Genomic DNA, 19,816 nt, shown 5'->3' with positions numbered 1-19,816 from the left:
GAAAAGCCTCCGTGGGGCCTCTCTAGGAATCTCCTGGGAGGAAACGGGGCCTCCACCCTCCCTGTGGTTTCCCCAATTGAACGCATTGCTTTTACATTGATTCCTATGGGAAAAATTGCTTCTTCTTACAAACTTTTTTTACTTAAGAACCTGGTCACAGAACGAATTAAGTTCGTAAGTAGAGGTACCACCGTAGTAACAATAAAAGAATCAAGCCCCAGAAGAACTAAAGTTGTGAGAGTTTATTGCATATGTAACAAAAATGGACATGACCATCCCGGGCCCACCCTACTACACAATCACTGTTTATTCCAGCCGGCTCCATAACACATTAAATAGAACTAGCATTTCTTTTTTTTAAATACTTTGATTTAGACATAAAATGAAAAAAAAAAAAAAACCCCACATTAGTGTACAACTTTTTTTTTACAAAATAAAATCTGCAATATAAACGGTGAGAAGAGTAACAAGGGTAGCAGCAATATTTAAAAACCCAAGACATTACAAAAGAATAAGTTAAAAAAACACATTATAAAGTGGTTAAAGAATGGATAACAACAACAAAAAAAACGTTACCGAAGGAGGAGGAGGAAAGAAAAAAAAACCCAAACAAGAGAGACATACAACTGCATTTCTGGAAAACCTCTTGTGCCCTACAGTGCAGAAATACTGGGTTGTGGTTGAGAAAGGGTTTTAAAACAAATGGCTGAGGCCTGAGAAGTAATGTTAAAGCAAGCAATCCCTTGAAAGCAGCGGCATCGAAACTCAGCAACTCCGAAGACCTGTGGACGTTCAGCTTCCAGAACTCCATCCCCGTGCATGGCCGGCTGGGGAATTCTGGGAGTTGAAGTCCGCAGGTCTTCAAAGCTGCCGGGGTCGGACGTCTCTGCTTTAAAACAGGCAGAAGGTTGGTCCAATGTTTTGACTCGTAGCTAGTCCCGCCTTTCCAATTCCTAAGTGTTGGTTTCCTGCATCCCTGGGAGCGCACCAAGGCAGACGAGGCATTTCAGGGCAGGTAAACACAAATGCAGAGAGAGAGAGAGAGAGAGAGAGAGGGAGATTTGCATCGCTGGACCTCCAGGCGCAGCTTCTCTCTGGCTACGGGGATGCTGAAGGTCACTTCAAGAGGCTCCGGGTGAGATAATCGGAGGAAAAACTGGCCTTCTTTCCTTTCCTGCTGAAGGGGCGTCACAGCTAAACTCCAGGTTCCTATCTCTTCGTTGCAAATGCTTATCAGAGGGAAGGCTGCAGGCAGGCAGGGCTTTTGTGCTCCATCCTTACGTAAACTTTACTCGCTGTTTTCAAGAAGGACTTCTGCTCATCTGCGTGATGCTCACGGTGGAGGAGAGCATCTTTCACGCTGGTGGGTTTTGTCCCAAGCGTCGGACTGTCCCAAAAGCTTTCCGTAGAAGTGATCCTTTAAGCCTTGTTGAGGTTAAGACAAACAGACCTGCCCATTGTTGTTGTTTTTTAACAGTCCCTTTGACCGGAGGGAGGGGCCAGGTAGTGTCGCTCACCTGGGACACAAGCCAAAGCCCCTTGCCAGAAACAAGCCACACCAAGCTTGCTTTCTGATCCTAACTGAAGACCTTCGCGGAGCGACCAGACGTGCCTTCGTAGTTGATGAACGTTGATACCTTTAGAAGAAGGCAACTGGAGGTTGAGCAAAATTAAAGAGATCTTTCTTCCCATCCTCCACGTTACTATCAGAGAGAACCTGTCCTGAAGCCTGCTATCCGATCCTCCTTCTAGGGCGGGGGCTCTCCAACCCTGGCCCCCTTTAAGACTGCTGGATTTCGACTTCCAGAATTCCTCAGCCAATTGTGGGAGTTGAAGGCCAGGCGTCTTATTAAAAGTGGCCAGGTGTGCAGGCCCCTGTCCAAAAAGCTACCTTTTATGCTATCTGCCAGGCTTGCCTTTTGCATTTCACCCTTTGACCCCTTGGCGAGTCCTTGATTTTGGACCTGGCCAAAGCACCACAATGTGAGACAAGAATGATGCAAGAACTCAGCCTATAAATGCCACGGAAGTATCTCTGCTGATCTTATGCCAGACTATTTTAATGCATGGCTCAAGGAGAATTGCTTACCACACTTAATGCCGTTTATTAACTGGGAAACAGACTGTGCAAATCATTTGAGTGGGAGCGGAATTCACACCTTTATGATTCTTGAGAGGCTTAAATTCCAGTGGTGGTGGGGGTCCATTGAGGTCCCCACGAAAGATACAGTATAATCTTCAAGAGCCCTTGAAAAAGCAGCGGTGGTGGTAGATTTTCTATTGTCCAGAAATTTATTAAGGTCCTTCCATGTTCTGGAAAGGCCTCCTTGATTTAATCCCCTCTCAGATTATCCGCAATGCGTTTCGGTGGCCTCTGTAAGTGCAAACGAACTCCAGAAGGACATCGCAAGAGTCAGTTGTTAAAGTCAACCACACAACCCAATCGTTTCGCCACACGGTGCAAATATCACAAAAGTTAGGTTTGCCTTCTCTCGTGGAATCCTGAAAAAGTTTTCCGTCGCCAAAGGTTACGGTCAACTGAATAAACGGGAAGAAAAACAATCCGGGGATCTGGACGCGTTTTCTAATTTTGGTTTTTTCCTATCAGAGTTTAAAGCTATTCTCAACTGGTTGTATTAAGTGACGCTAGAAATATCCTCGCTGACAGACAGAAACAAACAAAAACAAGCCCACACCAACATGACCCACGTATGAAGTCCGGACACCTTGTTAATATGCTTCTTTGCAAAAAGGAAGAGGAAGGGGAACTCTCACACAGTGTCAAGGTTACACTTGATGATTAGTGGAACTTCTGACCCCCACAGGAAAATGTTATCTTGTTAACAATTACCGGCCTTCTTCGTTTGTGCAAATTAAAAAGAAGCGTTTGGACAGGGAGAAATCTTACCGTTCAGATTCTTCCTTGCCCTGGAAGTTGCCTGGAGGGCAAATCAATTGGTATCGACTGTGAAAATTGGCTAAATTGCGTCGGGGAGGGGACGGGGGGGGGGAGAGAAAAAAAATAAAGACAGAAGCTGGAAATAGTTGTTTGGGTTACTCAGTCCTCTATAGTCTGAGGCCTGGGTTAGAACTCTTTTTCACGAGAGCCGTTCTATATCCCAGGCCGTTTCAGAAATGGTACTAGATTCCGTTTGTTATTTGCTGCAAGTCATTTCCCATGAAAGTAATTTCGGCCATTTCACATCACAATGAAAGCATTTCAGAAAGCAGAGCGAGAGAGAGAGGAGGAGGGAAAAAAAGCGGTGAATGTGTTGTTTCTCTTAAGAATCTGAGCCCTGCCCTGCTGTCTCTTTCACAGGATGCCAGGGATGACAAGACGAAAAGGGAAAAAAACAGACGATGATTCCAAAGGATGAATCTCTCTCCTATGCAAGGCATCCCCATCGTTCAAGATGGCTTGATTCTTCCTGAGTTGTTCCTCTTAAGAGCCAAGTCATCTCATTCACAGAAGGGGGAAAAGGAAAAGGGAAAAAAATAGAGCTTCCTGACAAGGAATAATAATAATCCTCAGTTTTCCTATGTTTGCAGAGCTGCGCGCTCTGCTCGGCGTTCCTTAAACGGAGTCTCCTTGAAATGTGCTCGTGGGAATTCCAGTGCCAATTTTTCCTTTCTTTCTTCTGGATTCGTTTTATCTCCAGAGCTTCTGGATTCTACAAGGGCTCAGGGTTGCGTCGAAGACAAACATCCACACATACCTACCGACCAAACTCCTCGGCAAACCAATGGCAAAGATACTCAACTACAGTTTGAACCTCCTATAAAAAAAAGACCACAGGTCGTCGACCTTATCACAATATGTGTTACAAATCTAGCAGAATTATCGCGGGTAATCGGAACCGAGCGCTGAACCTGGCTGCCTCTGTGTGTGTGTGTGTGTTTGGTTTGGTTGTTGTTGTTGTTTCCTGGAAAATGGAGAAAGGAAATGGGAGGGTTATTGTCACGAGAGGGGAGAAAGTATGTTTGGGAACCTCCAAAAAATAAAAAGCCTCCCCTCTTCCAGCCATCGAAGGAAGGGGGAAAACAGCCTTTCACACCCCTAAGTTGTCAAGCAAATCCCAACACTTTGGACAAAAAAAAGAAGTTCACAGCAAAGCTTCTCCTTACAGCTTTTTGATTTGGTGGTCTGTGAGCTTTAGCAATATCGGTTTCCTTTGGTTGCCTGGTCACTCCACCGCAAAGCCACAGGTCTCTTCCACAGCGGTCACTAGCTTTTCATAAAGCTTCTCGTAGGATTCGTAAGGCGGAATGTCAATTCGGTTAAAGCTGCGGGAGGTTAGGAAACACAGAGTGCCTTTATTACTTAATCATTATTATTCAATGATCTTAATAATTATCTTAATAATTATTTATTACACAGGCAGTCCTCAATTTACAGCAAGTTCATTTAGGGGCTGTTCGAATGACAACGGCACTGAAAAAGGTGACTTAGGGTCACTTTTCAGAGTTACCATCTTTGTAGCATCCCTGTGGTCCTGCCATCAAAATTCAGATGCTTGGCAATTGGTTCAGATTTTTTTTTAAAATATATTTTTATTGGTTTTGCATATAAAGTTATATAAAACAAACGTAAAACGGTGCACAGTGCATGTGCCCATCACCCGACTGACAATCTCACCACCACCACCACTTGCGGGGGGTTCAAATATTTACTAGTTTATATATTTTTAAAATTTCCTTAGCTCTACTTTGCATTTGTTATTATTAAAAGAGTTTTCGTCACAGATTCTACTCAGCATATAACCTTTCACCTTATTTATTTATTTATTTTATTTATTTATTTATTATTTGGATTTGTATGCCGCCCCTCTCCGAAGACTCGGGGCGGCTCACAACAAGTGTAAAACAAATCATAAATAATTCAATTAATTAAAATATTTAAAGATTTAAAAAACCCCATCGTGCCATCAGCTTCTCCAATTTATTTCCATCAAAGTTGTTCAGATTTATGACAGTCATAGTGTCCCAAGGTCACGGGATGAACTGTGGCAACCTTTTGACATACAAAGTCAACCGGGAAGCCAGATTCACCTAACAGTCGGGTTCAAGGTAAAGGTTCCCCTCGCACATAGGTGCTAGTCGTCCCTAACTCTAGGGGGCGCTGCTCATCTCCGCTTTAAAACCGAAGAGCCAGCACTGTCCGAAGACATCTTTGTGGTCATGTGGACGGCATGACTAAATGCCAAAGGCGCACAGAACTCTCTGTTACCTTCCCACCAAGGGTGGCCCCTATACTTCTTCTTTTTTTTTTTGAAATATTTTTATTGAATTTTTTTTTAAAGGACAAACAAAAACACACAACATTGAACACTCAAGGAGCTGCCATTGCTCCGCTTATCTTAGAAGTCTAACTACTACAAAAAATAAAAACCTAACTATAGTCAGATCAATAGAAAAATAATATACATTTATATTAGATATTTATTAAATTTGACTCTATATGTTAATTAATTACTTTGTTTGTAAAATACTTATTCAAAAACATATAATATAGCAAATAGCATGTCTAAATTTATTCTACTGTAAACCTTTTTTAAACTATTAAATTCTAACTTATAAAATTTAAAATTTAAAGCCAAAGAGTCAGTGCTGTCCAAAGTCGTCTTCGTGGTCATGTGGACGGCATGACTAAATGCCAAAGGCGCACGGAACTCTCTGTTACCTTCCCACCAAAGGTGGCCCCTATTCTTCTGCTTGCCTTTTTTTACCTGCTTTCAAACTGCTGGGTTGGGACAAACATAGAAACATAGAAGATTGACGACAGAAAAAGACCTCCTGGTCCATCTAGACTGTCCTTATACGATTTCCTGTATTTGATCTTAGGATGGATCTATGTTTATCCCAGGCAGGTTTACATTCAGTTACTGTGGATTTACCAACCACGTCTGCTGGAAGTTTTGTTCCAAGCATCTACTCCTCTTTCAGTCAAATATTTTCTCACGTTGCTTCTGATCTTTCCCCCAATTGTGCCCCCTTGTTCTTCACTTTCCTATTAAAAACACTTCCCTCCTGGACCTTATTTAACCCTTTCACATATTTAAATGTCTCAATCATATCCCCCCTTTTCCTTCTGTCCTCCAGACTATACATAAGACTTTACAACTTCACCTGGCAGAAACAAACATATTTTTCATAATCCCGGCCTACTCCCCGATTTGCAGTCGCGCCCGAGGGACTTACCAAGTATGAGCTTTTGGGAGGTTGTCTGTGTTTGCATCAATCAAGTGGATAGTGAACAGCCTGGGTCCTGCCGCGCCTGTAGAACCTTGCAAATAGACATTCTAGTTAAAGCTCTTCAAAAGTCTGGCGGTGTTATCACGCTGTCCTGACCCCTGGTAACCTCGGATCTCAACCAAGTAGAGTACAGGAAATCGGGACTCCTTCTTTAGGGGTGTGGACACACCTGGCACAGTATGCTGGGCGCTTACAAAGAGCTCCTCCCCAAGGCCGCTCTCTTCTGGCCCGAGATTCTGGAAAGCAGCTGCTACTCAGAAGAGACCTGAGCTGTTCAGGCAGAGGCCCGGAAACATCAGGGACCTCAAAGCTTTGATTGGATGCCGTCATTTTCAACAAGGCAGAGGTATTAATGGATAAGAGGTTGCTGTATTAACTAGGTTAATTCAGGGTTTTGTCCTCATCTACCTCACCCTCTTTGTTGCAATTCTGTTTTAGAAATATAGAAGGATGACGGCAGAAAAATACCCCATGGCCCATCTAGTCTGCCCTTATACTATTTCCTGTATTTTATCTTACGATGGATCTATGTTTATCCCAGGCAGGTTTAAATTCAGTTCCTGTGGATTTACCAACCACGTCTGCTGGAAGTTTGTTCTAAGCATCTACTACTCTTTCAATCAAATTATACTTTCTCACGTTGCTTCTGATCTTTCCCCCAACTAACCTCAGATTGTGCCCCCTTGTTCTTGGGTTCACTTTCTTATTAAAAACACTTCCCTCCTGAACCTTATTTAACCCTTTAACATATTTAAATGTTTCGATCATGTCCCCCCTTTTCCTTCTGTCCTCCAGACTATACAGATTGAGTCCATGAAGTCTTTCCTGATAAGTCTTATGCTGAAGACCTTCCACCATTCTTGTAGCCCGTCTTTGGACCCGTTCAATTTTGTCAATATCTTTTTGTAGGTGAGGTCTCCAGAACTGGACACAGTATTCCAAATGTGGTCTCACCAGCGCTCTATATAGCGGGATCACAATCTCCCTCCTCCTGCTTGTTATACCTCTAGCTATGCAGCCAAGCATTCTACTTGCTTTCCCTACCACCTGACTGCACTGTTCACCAATTTGGAGACTGTCAGAAATCACGACCCCTAAATCCTTCTCTTCTGAAGTTTTTGCTAGCACACAATTGCCAATACAAGACTCAGATTGAGGATTCCTTTTCCCCAAGTGCATTTGTTTATTTTCCCCAAGTCCATTTATTTGTCTGTTTTTTAAAGAGCACCCCCTCTAGTACAAAGTCTGAACTTTTGTCCCCCAAATGGGTAATCTGAATCTTGCCCGAATTCAGTGTTAAGGCAGCTTGATTTATGTTCAAAGGGAAGAAACATAGAAACATAGAAGTCTGACGGCAGAAAAAGACCTCATGGTCCATCTAGTCTGCCCTTATACTATTTTCTGTATTTTATCTTAGGATGGATCTATGTTTTTCCCAGGCATGTTTAAATTCAGTTACTGTGGATTTATCTACCACGTCTGCTGGAAGTTTGTTCCAAGGATCTACTACTCTTTCAGTAAAATAATATTTTCTCATGTTGCTTTTGATCTTTCCCCCAACTAACTTCAGATTGTGTCCCCTTGTCCTTGTTTTCACTTTCCTATTAAAAACACTTCCCTCCTGGACCTTATTTAACCCTTTAATATATTTAAATGTTTCGATCATGTCCCCCCTTTTCCTTCAGATTGAGTTCATGAAGTCTTTCCTGATAAGTTTTATGCTTCAGACCTTCCACCATTTTTGTAGCCCGTCTTTGGACCCGTTGTTTCACCAATGGAGGTTTGGGTGGGACAGTTAGGAAGGAGATGGAGGGAAGGAGGGAAGGCCAATTGACTGGCATGGAAAAGCAGGTCTCACCCCCACCCCCCAATCTGCCTGTGGCCCAACAAGCCTCCTAACTCAGCCCCCCCGATCAGTCACCTTGCAAAGCCTTGAAACCCTGAAGGGGAACCCGCGTGGAGCCCGTCACAAACTGGAGCAGCCGCGCTCTCCTTTCCTCGTCAAAGGCCTCCACCGCTTGCCAGAACCACTTGACGATATTGCTGTCGGCCATGCAGTGTTTCAGACGCGTGTTGGATTTCCAGTCGTTCAGATCAATCTTATCTAGGCCACCGATGATGAGCTGGGAATCCAAAAAAAAAAAAAGCTTTTGTTAAGCACGGGGACAACACGGGATGGCATAATGCAGCTGCGAGAGCAATCATGGGCTTTCCCAAAAATGCCCATGTAACACCAACACTCCGCAGTCTGCATTGGTTGCCGATCAGTTTCCGGGCACAATTCAAAGTGTTGGTTATGACCTATAAAGCCCTTCATGGCACCGGACCAGGGTATCTACGAGACCGCCTTCTGCCGCATGAATCCCAGCGACCGGTTAGGTCCCACAGAGTGCCCCTTCTCCGGGTCCCGTCAACAAAACAATGTCGTTTGGCGGGGCCCAGGGGAAAAGCCTTCTCTGTGGCAGCCCCGGCCCTCTGGAACCAAATCCCCCCAGAGATTAGAATTGCCCCCACCCTCCTTGCCTTTCGTAAGCTGCTTAAAACCCACCTCTGCCGCCAGGCATGGGGGAATTGAGATCCTCTTTGCCCCTAGGCCTTTACAATTTTATGCATGGTATGTCTGTATGTATGTTTGGTTTTTTATATTAATGGGTTTTTAATCGTTTTTAGTGTTGGATTATTATTGTACGTTGTTTTATAATTGCTGTTAGCCGCCCCAATTCTTCCGAGAGGGGCGGCATATAAATCCAATAAATAGATAGATAGATAGATAGATAGATAGATAGATAGATAGATAGATAGATAGATAGATAGATAGATAGATAGATTAGATAGATAGATACATAAATGCATAAATAAACAAACAAACAAACAAACAAACAAACAAACAAACAAATCATGTGCTCTGAAAAAAAACCATCTTAGGAATTTGACTCAGTATGAAGAAAAGCAGAGGCCCTGGAATCTTCCAATTCTCTACCAGGATTTTGACTCTGCACCCTCTCTCATATTCCTTAGCATTTCAGGAGACCATCAAGGGCAGAAGATATTCCTTTTCCACTATGTGCTTTAGTATAGAAACTGCCCCGAATTTAAGTTTGCCAAGTCAAGGCCCCCAGGTTAACAAACGTCCTTTCAAAATTAAATTTTCTGGGCATTGCTCCTCATCCTCGAATTCTATCTAACGCATCAATTCAGAACAAGGAAAACATACACAGAGCTATTTTAGGCCTTTGAGGCTATATGAAAAGTGACAAGAGTTAGTGTGAAATATACAACCGATACCTCAAGTTCCTTATGGTCAAAAGGCTTCAGGAGGTGTTGAGGAATGAGTTCATTAAAACCTTTTTGAAGGGCCAGGAATTGGGCTTCAATTCCTCTCATGAACCGCCAATTTACATACAGCCTGGGAAAGAGAAAGAGAATTAGTGCAGAATTACTACTGGAATGGTAAATATTTGCACATTATCTCCGGTACCGCCTTCTGCCGCATGAATCCCAGCGACCGGTTAGGTCCCACAGAGTGGGTCTTCTCCGGGTCCCGTCAACTAAACAATGTCGCTTGGCGGGACCCAGGGGAAGAGCCTTCTCTGTGGCGGCCCCGGCCCTCTGGAACCAACTCCCCCCGGAGATTAGAATTGCCCCCACCCTCCTTGCCTTTCGTAAGCTGCTTAAAACCCACCTCTGCCGCCAGACATGGGGGAATTGAGATACTCTTTCCTCCTAGGCCTTTACAATTTTATGCATGTATGTATGTTTGGTTTTTATAATAATGGGTTTTTAACTGTATTTAGTATTGGATTATTATTATATGCTGTTTTGTTATTGCTGTTAGCCGCCCTGAGTCTCCGGAGAGGGGCTTCATACAAATCCAATAAATAAAATAAATAAATAAATAAATAAATAATAAAACCTGCTACCCCCCACTCCCAGAAAAAGAAGTCACAGGTTATCGAAAGAGATAAACCAAATCAGTTTAGAGGGAAACTCCAGCCATGGTGACTTCATGGACATCTCCAGATGGTCTTCTTGTTAGCATCAGAAACAGCCTCTTCTGGGAGGTTGTCCAACTTCCATTGAGTCTACAACTCTGATTTGCTGATCTACCTTGCAGACACCAGCCATGGCTAACACTATTATCATAGCATTACAATAGAAGTAGTCCTGACTACAGGTAGTCCTCCTCTTATAACTGTTCGTTTAGTGACTGTTCAAAGTTGCGACAGCACGGAAAAGGGGAGTTACGACTGTGTTTCACATTCATGACCAATGTAGCATCCCTGTGATCACGTGATCAAAATTCAAATACAGTGGTAGCTCTACCTAAGAACGCCTCTACTTACGAACTTTTCTAGATAAGGACCGGGCGTTCAAGATTTTTTTTTGACTCTTCTTAAGAACTATTTTTCCCTTACAAACCCGAGCCTCCGAAACTGTAACCGGAAAAGTCAGGGAGAAGCATCTGTGGGGCCTCTCTAGGAATTTCCTGGGAGGAAACAGGGCTGGAAAAAGCAGGGAGAAGGCTCCGTGAGGCCTCTCTAGGAATCTCCTGGGAGGAAACAGGGCCGAAAAAGGTGGGGAGAAGCCTCCGTGAGGCTTCTCTAGGAATCTCCTGGGAGAAAACAGGGCCTCCACCCTCCCTGTGGTTTCCCCAATCGCACGTATGATTTGCTTTTACATTGATTCCTATGGGAAAAACTGCTTCTTCTTACAAACATTTCTACTTAGGAACCTGGTCAGGGAACAAATTAAGTTCATAAGTAGAGGAAATTTGGGCACAATTGGCTCAATTGCAGTCATAAGTGAAAAACTACCTGTCCTTGGCAGTGGTATATTTGTCTCATCTATCTTGTTGGAACTGACAGCCTCTCACTGACAGGGGGCAAAATTTGCCTTCGCTGAGGGTACCTGACATATTCTTTCTTGTTCTCCTCCGTGACGGAAACATTTCTCCCGTTGGGTTTGAGTTCGTGCTGCAGAATTCTGCCGAAGGCATTGTGTTCCACGCAGAAGGTATGGTCCAGGACTGGAGTGATGTCGTTCTCTCTGTCAACAAGAATTGCAAATGCCTACAAGTCATTTCTGCAAGTCAAAGTATTTTTTTTATTTATTTAGCCAGACCTATCGAAACATGTTATTTTAAGAGCAGAGCTCTCTGTGGCTGATCCACACTTTGAATGCAGTTTTTTATATTTATTTATTTATTCATTCATTCATTCATTCGATTTTTATGCCGCCCTTCTCCTTAGACTCAGGGCGGCTTACATGTTAGCAACAGCACTTTTTAACAGAACCAGCATATTGCCCCCACAATCCGGGTCCTCATATTCTGCCTTGCGCAGGAAAAAAAACCCCTCTACAGCGTTCCCTCGCTTTTCGCGGGGGATGCGTTCCGAGACCGCCCGCAAAAGTTGAATTTCCGCAAAGTAGAGATGCGGAAGTAAATACACTATTTTTGGCTATGAACAGTATCCCAAGCCTTCCCTTAACACTTTAAACCCTTAAATTTCAATTTTCAATTCCCTTAGCAACCATTCAGATTATTACTCACCATGTTTATTTATTAAAGTTTATTAAAAAAAAGATATTTATTAAAGGCAGACGAAAGTTTGGCGATGACATATGACGTCATCGGGCGGGAAAAACCGTGGTATAGGGAAAAAACCTGCAAAGTATTTTTTAATTAATATTTTTGAAAAACCGTGGTATAGACTTACCGCGAAGTACGAACCCGCGAAAATCGAGGGAACACTGTACTACTACAGTGGTACCTCGAGATACGAGTTTAATTCGTTCCGGACCTGGGCTCTTAAGTCGAGCAGCTCTTATCTCGAACGACTTTTCCCCATAGGAATTAATGTAAATAATTTTAATTGGTTCCAGCCCTCAAAAAACTCACAAAGTTAGTCTAAATTATGCAGAAAGACATGTTTTTAATGAAGAAATGTACATGTACATATAAATGAATAATGAAGTTTCTTTCACTTAACTTGTAAACTTTCTTAAACTTTTAAATTTACATATGTTCAACTTCTCTGCCACCCAATCCTGTAGGACAGAGGTCCCCAACCCTTTTTGCACCAGGGACCGGCTTTAAGCGATCAAGAGAGGAATGGGTGAATGAATGGACGGAGGGTGGGAAGGAAGGAAAGAGGGAAGGGACAGGAACAGAGGAAGGAAGCAAGGAAACTTATGAAAGGGGAGAGTAAGAGAGGAATGAGTGAAGGGAGGGAGGGAGGGAAGGTGGGAAGGAGAAAGAAAAGAAGAAATAGAGGAAGGGAAGGTAAAAGAGAGAAAGAAAAAGAGCAAGAAAGAAAGAAAGAAAGGGGGAAGGGACAGGAACAGAGGAAGGAAGCAAGGAAACTTATGAAAGGGGAGAGTAAGAGAGGAATGAGTGAAGGGAGGGAGGGAGGGAAGAAGGTGGGAAGGAGAAAGAAAAGAAGAAATAGAGGAATGGAAGGTAAAAGAGAGAAAGAAAGAAAGAAAGGGGGAAGGGACAGGAACAGAGGAAGGAAGCAAGGAAACTTATGAAAGGGGAGAATAAGAGAGGAATGAGTGAAGGGAGGGAGGGAAGAAGGTGGGAAGGAGAAAGAAAAGAAGAAATAGAGGAAGGGAAGGTAAAAGAGAGAAAGAAAAAGAGCAAGAAAGAAAGAAAGAAAGAAAGAAAGAAAGGGGGAAGGGACAGGAACAGAGGAAGGAAGCAAGGAAACTTATGAAAGGGGAGAGTAAGAGAGGAATGAGTGAAGGGAGGGAGGGAGGGAAGAAGGTGGGAAGGAGAAAGAAAAGAAGAAATAGAGGAAGGGAAGGTAAAAGAGAGAAAGAAAAAGAGCAAGAAAGAAAGCTGCAAGCACCCCCCCGAGCCCCCCAGGCCGGCTGCAACCTTTTAAAACACGCGCGCCGCTTCGCAGCTGTCTCCTGAAGCCGAACGCGGAAGTTAGCGTTTGGCTTCAGGAGACAGCTCCTTGGCGCTTGTATCTCGAATTTGGGCTTGTAAGTAGAACAAAAATATCTCTCCCCTCCCAGCTCTTATCTCGAGTTGCTCTTAAGTAGAGCAGCTCTTATGTCGGGGTTCCACTGTATTTTGGATTACATTACTTGATCGATGTAAAGAAAGTTAGCTTTATACCTGCACGCAGGAATGTTACTATGCAACCGACACAGAGGGAATGCAAATTTTAAAAAGTTATTTTCTGATCAAATTCTGCCCCCGAAAGATATTCCATTGATGTACTGTTGGTTGACTTTATTTAAAATACTTCCTCGTGCCTCTGTTATGAGCGGTGCCGAAGATCAATTTAGTAATTACAAGTAAGCCGAATCAACTCAGAATCAGAGTTCATCTGAACAGGTTTCTAATGAAGTACAAGGATGACTTTCTCCTATGGAACAGTTATCCAGAGGTTTCACGGCTAATTGTTTACAAAATTGTCCCAGTTTTTTCCTGAGTACTTTTGGAAATTCTTAAGTATCCATCCTGCCAAAAGCCACTTTAAAATCTATGCAGGCACCAGTGATTGAAGTAAGGAAATCTTTTTCGTTGGAGCTGGTCCTCTGGGCCCAACCAAACCATTGTAGATTATTGCAGTGTTTCCCAACCTTGGGGAATTCTGAGAGTTGAAGTCCAAATATCTTCAAGTTGCCAAGGTTGGGAAACACTGGATTATTGGACAGAATACTTACAAAATCCAGACTAAGCTCTTATGTAGCTCTGGATCCACCGATTCCAAGTCAGACAACTGGATGGGTTTGCCCAGCAGCTGTTTGTAGAAAGGGACGGTGAAACCACCATTGATGTAATGGCCGTGGAACACTGCCAGCCCCATAATCCGACCGACAAAGTGGAAATAAGACAGATGATCCTGAAAGATATGTCAACCATCGAGAAAAGTCATTCACCACGAGAGATGCCAACAACAGCTATCTAAGTTGTCTTTCACCAGACTTTAGCTGGTGTCATGAGAAGTGTCAATCTCCGTTGTTTCAAATCTTCTGGCTGAGAAGCATCAATATGTCCCTTGAATCTGATATTTATGTTTTTCCAATCAGTACAATTATGTGGGGTTTGCTTGTTTTACACTGTAGGAAAATTTGGATTTCCGGTCACAATTCAAAGTGTTGGTTATGACCTATAAAGCCCTACATGGCATCGGACCAGAATATCTCCAGGACCGCCTTCTGCCGCACGAATCCCAGCGACCAGTTAGGTCCCACAGAGTTGGCCTTCTCTGGGTCCCATCGACTAAGCAATGTCGTTTGGCGGGACCCAGGGGAAGAGCCTTCTCTGTGGCGGCCCCGACCCTCTGGAACCAGCTCCCCCCAGATATCACAGTTGCCCTCACCCTCCTTGCCTTTCGCAAGCTCCTTAAAACCCACCTCTGTCGTCAGGCATGGGGGAATTGAAATTTCATTTCCCCCTAGGGGCTTATAGAATTTACACATGATATGCTTGTATGTATGAGTGATTCTTTAAATATTAGATTTGTTTTACATTGTCTTTTCATTGTTGTTAGCCGCCCCGAGTCTTCGGAGAGGGGCGGGCCTACAAATCTAATAAATAAATAAATAAATAAATTTCTCAACCTCAGCAACATTTAAGATGGACTTCAACTCCCAGAATTCTGAGAATCGAAGTCCACACATCTTTAAATGGCGCTGAAACATGTTTTCACTCATCAGCTGCTTATAAGAAGCTGGAACGATCCTTTTGTCTCGTTGGAAGATTCACCCAGCATTATTTTTAGCCTCCAGCCCCTGGGGCTTGTCGGCTGCAGGTGTTTTGCCAGAAGCAGAGGGATTTCTCTTAAATGCCAAGTTCAAAGAGAATTATAGTCACTGCTGGAGGGCAACCACAAGCAAAGCAAAGCAAAGTGAACAGTTAAAGGAATAATGGTGCCAGGAATTCTCTTAACGCTGCCTTTCCGAACCACGCAACTTTAGGATTGGTGGATTCCAATTCCCAAAGCTCTGCTGGCTGGGGAATTCTGGGAGTTGAAGCCCAGAAAGTCATCAAGGCTGCACTAACCCACTTTTATTCGGAACTTTTATTCGGAACTTCACCCCTCTTTGATCCTTCACACATGAAGCCACCCCCTGACTACGCCTAGCCAGTGTTCCCTCTAATTTTTTGGGGGGGTGGGCGGAAAAGTATAGTGTCTGAGCGGCAGTCCCTTCGGGACTGGGCGGCACAGAAATAATAAATAAACAAACAAACAAACAAACAAATAAATAAAAAACCCACCCTGTTTTGCCTCAGAGAATTTCAAAATAAAATACTGTACTGTGTGTCTATAACAGTGAGCTCATAATAGGGCAACTCTATCAATATCAAAATGCCACTTAAATAGTTGAGCTAGTTTCAAACGAGATTTTGATTTTCTTTCTCTCTTCCTTACTCCCATTCTTTTTCTTTCTCTTTTCCTTCCTCTCTTTTTTCTATCTGTTTCTCTCTCTTCCTCTCTCTCTCCTTCCCTCTCACTCTTTCCCTCTCGGCTTCTGGGCAGGTTTGGAAAACTCTGAGTTGATGATGATTTTTAAGTGAGCGATTGCTCACTGCTCAGCTTAGAGGGAACTATGCGCCCAGCCCTTATTTGGGGTGGTTTCATTGATTTTCCACACTTCTTGAATGCATGTGTGTTTCTTGAAGATGTTCAGTGGCAACCTCCTTGCACAGGGACAAGTGTCCTTTGGGGGAAATCATAACGTACAAATAAGGGAATGCATTTATAATTAAAATATAGAACTGCATGTTTACTGCTTGGGTTAATGCTTATTCCACTCCAAAGCCTAAACATCTTACCTTTTCAAGGAGGACGTACTTCCGCTATATCCCTAAGTTCTTTACCTGGATCTTGTTCTAACTCCAAGAGCTCCAGGTAGCATATTTAGCAAGCCCCCTTTTAATTTTGATGCAACCACAGCCCTGCAAGGTAGGATCATCTAGGAGAGCAGTTTGTGCCAAGAACTTTTGGGCTTGGACCTCTCCAATTCAAGGGACTAAACCACTGTGCTTTACCCCAATCTTGAAGGGTTGCTTTTTTTTTAATGACTTAAATTTAGGATTGGATGGAGTCCAATCCTAACCCAGTTAGACAGTAGCCTAATCTATATAATACACAGTGAACTGTTAGTACATGCCTATGTTTGTTTGAAGAGATGAATTCCGAGGAGCTACGTAGGCAATTAATATTTAGTGGGACGTTTTTCAAACAGGGGTGGGCAACATATAGCAATCACCAGGTCTCTCCCCCCCCCCCCCCGCCAACCATTTCATACAGCTTCTCTAGGGTTGCTGTTCATTAGGAACACTTATGAGGGGGAGGCAAGAGGATGGGGGGGGGTTGGGGAGGAGAGGAATTACTTTCCCTTTAAAATAGATAGCCTGGAGCAGCTGAGACTGTTATTATAACAAATTATTTTGGGTTGCTTCAACAGCCTCAGACACTTCTGGGTGCTTCCTGTGATGCTTTTAACCACAAGCTGTAAGTCAGGGCTGAGTCATAGTTTCGTGCTGAACTATTGTGGCAGCAAAGGAAGACCCTCCCCTCCTATGAAGAAAATGTCTCTTTTTCCTCCTTTAGGCAAGTCTCTCTCTTTCTTTCTTTCTTTCTCTCTGCTGCTCTCTCTTTCTCTCTCTCTCTCTCTCTCTCTCTGCTGCTCTCTCTTTCTTTCTCTCTCTCTCTCTCTCTCTCTCTGCTGCTCTCTCTTTCTCTTTCTCTTTCTGTTTCTCTCTCTCTTTCTTTCTCTCTCTCTGCTGATCTCTCTTTCTCTTTCTCTCTTGCTGCTGCTCTCTTTCTCTTTCTGTTTCTCTCTCTCTCTCTCTCTGACACATACACACACCTTTTCCTCAGCTTGGGGTGATTTGATTAAAACTCAGGATTACACACAAAAAAACCCCCCTTCCTCCTCTTCTTCTCCCCAGGTTGCCCTTCCCAGATCTTCCACTCTTCATCACTGACAGAGAAAAGATAGGCCCTCTCGAATGCTCACTTTTCTGATTCTATTCTCTGTTCTGGATCTGGACTGTGATCGGGCTGGCTGCCCAAATAATACGAGCTTTACAACTTGAAATTTTCAAAACAAGATCCCTTTTATTATTCCTTCCACATTGGATCACGTCATTTCAACTCCGGCATGGAAAATATGCATCCCAATCTCACAGACTAAACTACGAAGTCATAATTCTTTCTAAAATAAGAGTCTGTCGTCTACTTCAAAGCATCTTCTCATCTCTGAGTCAGGTTCACGCTATCGAAAAGTGGTTTATTGTGCAATATATAACTTACTTCTCCGGAGAGACTACATATGCCACCATTTTTGTTTCCAGCACTTTGAAGAAAGCATCTATCTCTTCTGTTAAATTCCAGAAGTGATGTAATTAATTACACACTCCGAATAGCATTTCCCCCCCCCCCCCCAATTTCATCTCCCCTTTCCTGTAACCTTCGGAACTTTGCATTTAAGCAAGGACTCCCTTCCATACTTCCGTTATCAAAAGAAACATGACTCTGCATGCTTTCATCAGACGGCTGTTCTATTTCACTTTCATCCTCACTAGCTTGTTCCACAGCTCTTAAATCGGGGTAATTAACAGGTTGTACATCATCTTCGTCTTCTGAATCTGACAATTCTAAAGGCTGACAGGGAAACATAGAAACATAGAAGTCTGACGGCAGAAAAAGACCTCATGGTCCATCTAGTCTGCCCTTATACGATTTTCTGTATTTTATCTTAGGATGGATATATGTTTATCCCAGGCATGTTTAAATTCAGTTACTGTGGATTTATCTACCACGTCTGCTGGAAGTTTGTTCCAAGGATCTACTACTCTTTCAATAAAATAATATTTTCTCATGTTGCTTTTGATCTTTCCCTTAACTAACTTCAGATTGTGTCCCCTTGTTCTTGTGTTCACTTTCCTATTAAAAACACTTCCCTCCTGGACCTTATTTAACCCTTTAATATATTTAAATATTTCGATCATGTCCCCCCTTTCCCTTCTGTCCTCCAGACTAGACAGATTGAGTTCATTAAGGGAACATTCACAACACTCTCCAACCTTTCCAACCTGCACAGAGAATGGCAGGGGAAGCTCCTATGCGTGGCTCTCTGAGCTGGCTCAGCTCTGCCCAACAGACCAAAGATGGAGAGGAGTTGACAAACAGCTTCCCAGTCAACCTTTCCAAATTCCATTCACACCTGACAGCTCTAGGCCTGGCACTGAGGGTAATAGCAATAGCAATAATACTTATATATCGCTTTACAGTGCTTTATAGCCCTCTCTAAGCGGTTTACAGAGTTAGCCTCTTGCATAGAAACATAGAAGACTGACGGCAGAAAAAGACCTCATGGTCCATCTAGTCTGCCCTTATACTATTTCCTATATTTTATCTTACAACGGATCTAGGTTTATCCCAGGGCATGTTTAAATTCAGTTCCTGTGGATTTACCAACCACGTCTGCTGGAAGTTTGTTCCAAGGATCTACTACTCTTTCAGTAAAATAATATTTTCTCATGTTGCTTTTGACCTTTCCCCCAACTAACTTCAGATTGTGTCCCCTCGTTCTTGTGTTCAAGGGGACACAATCTGAAGTTAGTTGGGGGAAAGATCAAAAGCAACATGAGAAAATATTATTTTACTGAAAGAGGAGTAGATCCTTGGAACAAACTTCCAAACTTGCCCCCAACAATCTGTGTCCTCATTTTACCAATCTTGGAAGGATGGAAGGCTGAGTCAATATTGAGCCATTCAGAATTGAACTCTTGCAGTGAGCAGTGAGTCTGCAATACTGCAGTCTAACCACTATGCCACCACGGTTCTTTAAAGGGATGATACTGGCAAATGTCAGAGGAAAAAGGCGGAAAGGAAAAAGAAACAGATTCGTGGAGGGAGCAGCAATAACAGCCACAAGGCCAAATCTTGACCTAGGAAAGGAGGACAGGATGGGAATAGCCGGACAACATTCACCTCTGCGCTACAACCCCACTTTTTTGTCCCAGCTGATTGCAAAGGGCGAAGGTCATCATGACCCCCCCGTCCCAACGTTGCCCACTCCTGCCTTTGTGGAAACAAGTTTGGGCTACACCAATTAGTCCATTAGAAGCAAGTTAGTTCGGGTTTGAGCCCTATTTCGTGTACGCTTACCTTCCATGGTCTATGGGGACTCGACTGAAAAATAGACATTAATCGGTTCGCAGAGTGTACAGAAAATCAAATATGGGAGGAAAAAGATGTCACTTTGGCCTCCCAGTACTGGATAGTGGGTTCTAAGCTCTACTAGAAGAACTCGAGTGGCTGCTGCTGCGTGGGGGAGGGAGCGAGGGATTGCTAGACTGGCTGGGAAACTGTTACGGAATGCGGAAAATGAAGACCACAGCAGCCGTCCAGCGGAAAACTAGTAGCACTGAAGCAACCACAATTTCCACAAATTTTATTCTCTCAGGAGCAGTGTTCCCTCTAATTTTTTGGGGGGGGTGGGCGGAAAAGTATAGTGTCTGAGCGGCAGTCCCTTCGGGACTGGGCGGCACAGAAATAACAAATAATTAAATAAATAAATAAATAAATAA

General features: G+C 43.3%; 1 protein-coding gene across 2 annotated transcripts in view; it reads right to left on the bottom strand.

Moving 5' to 3' along the window:
• Positions 1-227: 227 nt before the first annotated feature.
• Positions 228-19,816, bottom strand: part of LOC139172322 (E3 ubiquitin-protein ligase SMURF1) — a 63,849-nt gene continuing 44,260 nt past the window's right edge. Inside the window, exons 13-18 of one of the 2 annotated variants that reach the window (XM_070761302.1) lie at positions 13,933-14,111; positions 11,161-11,298; positions 9,538-9,658; positions 8,174-8,375; positions 6,199-6,274; positions 228-4,284 (exon numbers count right to left, since the gene is read on the bottom strand). In XM_070761302.1, coding sequence (XP_070617403.1) covers positions 4,185-4,284; positions 6,199-6,274; positions 8,174-8,375; positions 9,538-9,658; positions 11,161-11,298; positions 13,933-14,111 — 816 coding nt within the window. In that variant the 3' untranslated portion in view covers positions 228-4,184. Of the gene's footprint in view, positions 4,285-6,198; positions 6,284-8,173; positions 8,376-9,537; positions 9,659-11,160; positions 11,299-13,932; positions 14,112-19,816 lie in introns of both variants that reach the window. The other variant, XM_070761301.1, reaches the window with a different exon arrangement.

This window comes from Erythrolamprus reginae, chromosome 9, assembly GCF_031021105.1.
Source record: "Erythrolamprus reginae isolate rEryReg1 chromosome 9, rEryReg1.hap1, whole genome shotgun sequence".
Taxonomy (NCBI): domain Eukaryota; kingdom Metazoa; phylum Chordata; class Lepidosauria; order Squamata; family Dipsadidae; genus Erythrolamprus; species Erythrolamprus reginae.
Note: the sequence above shows the minus strand (reverse complement) of the source record. Positions and strands in the feature narration are given on the sequence as shown.